The sequence below is a fragment of the Otolemur garnettii genome, unplaced genomic scaffold (assembly GCF_000181295.1).
Source record: "Otolemur garnettii isolate 467f Iridium unplaced genomic scaffold, OtoGar3 scaffold00116, whole genome shotgun sequence".
NCBI classification, from domain to species: Eukaryota; Metazoa; Chordata; class Mammalia; order Primates; family Galagidae; genus Otolemur; species Otolemur garnettii.
In genome coordinates this window covers 4,886,882-4,888,480 of record NW_003852511.1, presented here as the reverse complement: position 1 = coordinate 4,888,480, position 1,599 = coordinate 4,886,882, and the positions used below count along the sequence as shown (strand labels likewise).

Genomic DNA, 1,599 nt, shown 5'->3' with positions numbered 1-1,599 from the left:
GTGAGACTGTACTTGAGCCCAAGAGGTTTATTCAGGCAACCAATGTGCAGGTTCCCAGCGCTATTCAGTTTAGCTCAGCTGTCCCAGAGAAATAATCAGTTCAGTCCCTTTTACTCACCGAAGCGATCAGTTCTGTGTGCATGGTTACCTTAGCTGTAGACCACCCAGGATACTGGTCCACAGCGGAAATTACTTCTTCATGTGCTCCTGCAGTTCCTCAGTTACATGGGGGCTCCTGGGGAGCCTGCTGTCCTGCTCTCCATCGTCAGGCACCCAGGAGAGGGCAGGGGTGCTGGGATTTTGAAGGCTCATGGCGCTCAGTCTGAGTATTTTTCAGAACAACTACTTCTGCTTTACCCAGAGCCACTTCCCCCAGTGTTGGTTTGTCTCTTGGCTTTCTTCCTGAATAGGTCAGTCCTACCAGACAGATTCTTTTGGGAAAAGCTAGCTTGGAAGTGATCTCTACCTTTTTTACCTGTTTCCTGCTCAGGTTCCCCACAGCGAGTCAATGGCAAGGTGAAAGGACGGATCTTCGTGGGGACCAGCCAGGTTCCCGTGGCCTTTGAGAACACCGACCTCCACTCTTATGTGGTGATGAACCACGGCCGCTCCTACACAGCCATCAGCACCATTCCCGAGGCCCTTGGGCATTCTCTGCTCCCTCTAGCCCCTATTGGAGGCATCATTGGGTGGATGTTTGCAGTGGAGCAGGATGGATTCAAGAACGGCTTCAGCATCACTGGTAATTTATATCCAACTTCACAATCAATGGGCCACACACAGGTGCCTGGCGGAGGTCGGGAATGAATGGAGGGGAACCCTGTGTCTGCAGCCAACTTACTGACAAGCACTCTGTGGCCCCTTCTGGTCTATAGACAGAGCACCCTGTAGTTCTGCCCTGCAAATGAGAAATGACGAGGTAAAATTAGCATACGAGATTTTCATTACGTACGTTAACCAAGGCTGCCCGTGTTGTGGTCAGGAGCGGTTTCACGGTGGAGATTCACAAGTCTCTACAGAACAAGTGGTCTGAGGTCATGCATCCTCACAGCCAGCCCTGTGGGCCTGCCTGGCCTCATGCCGTTTAGCAAGCCTGCCTCCAAATTCCAAACCAATGTGAAGGTGACAGCTGACATTTCCTGAGTTATCTGCTGAGAGAAAAAAAACCTGTCATTTCTCACTGGTACATCGAGCCCGATAAACATAATCCTCACCAGCCATCGAAACTTGAACGTCCCTGGAGTCTCTTGGCTAGTGTGGAAGGCTCAGTCTTTAGCAGATGTGTGGGCAGACCAGTGTGGGGAACATTTCCTCAGGGGAGTGGTGACCTCACCTGGGTGGGCAGGAGGCTTATTCCTGGGAACAGCTGGGTGGAGGAGTCTACGTCCTTCACTGCTGATCACGTCCAGGCCCTCGGCCCTGTGTTACCAGGGCATAGGTGCAAAGCTGCTACCTATAACTCGACTTCCTAGACCTGCCTTCCCTGAGACCAGGCTGGTCAGAACCAACCTGGAGCCTCAGGCCAGGCTTTATGAGCAGAAACACTGCCGGAAGGGACCTCTGCCTGGGCCTTACCCTGGAAACCTGTTCAAAGCTGTA

General features: G+C 52.4%; 1 protein-coding gene across 1 annotated transcript in view; it reads left to right on the top strand.

Moving 5' to 3' along the window:
* The window catches only part of NID1 (nidogen 1), a 90,630-nt gene that overhangs the window by 35,792 nt on the left and 53,239 nt on the right, over nt 1–1,599 (top strand). Inside the window, exon 6 of the mRNA XM_003797446.3 lies at nt 491–742. Coding sequence (XP_003797494.1) covers nt 491–742 — 252 coding nt within the window. The remainder of the gene's footprint in view (nt 1–490; nt 743–1,599) is intronic.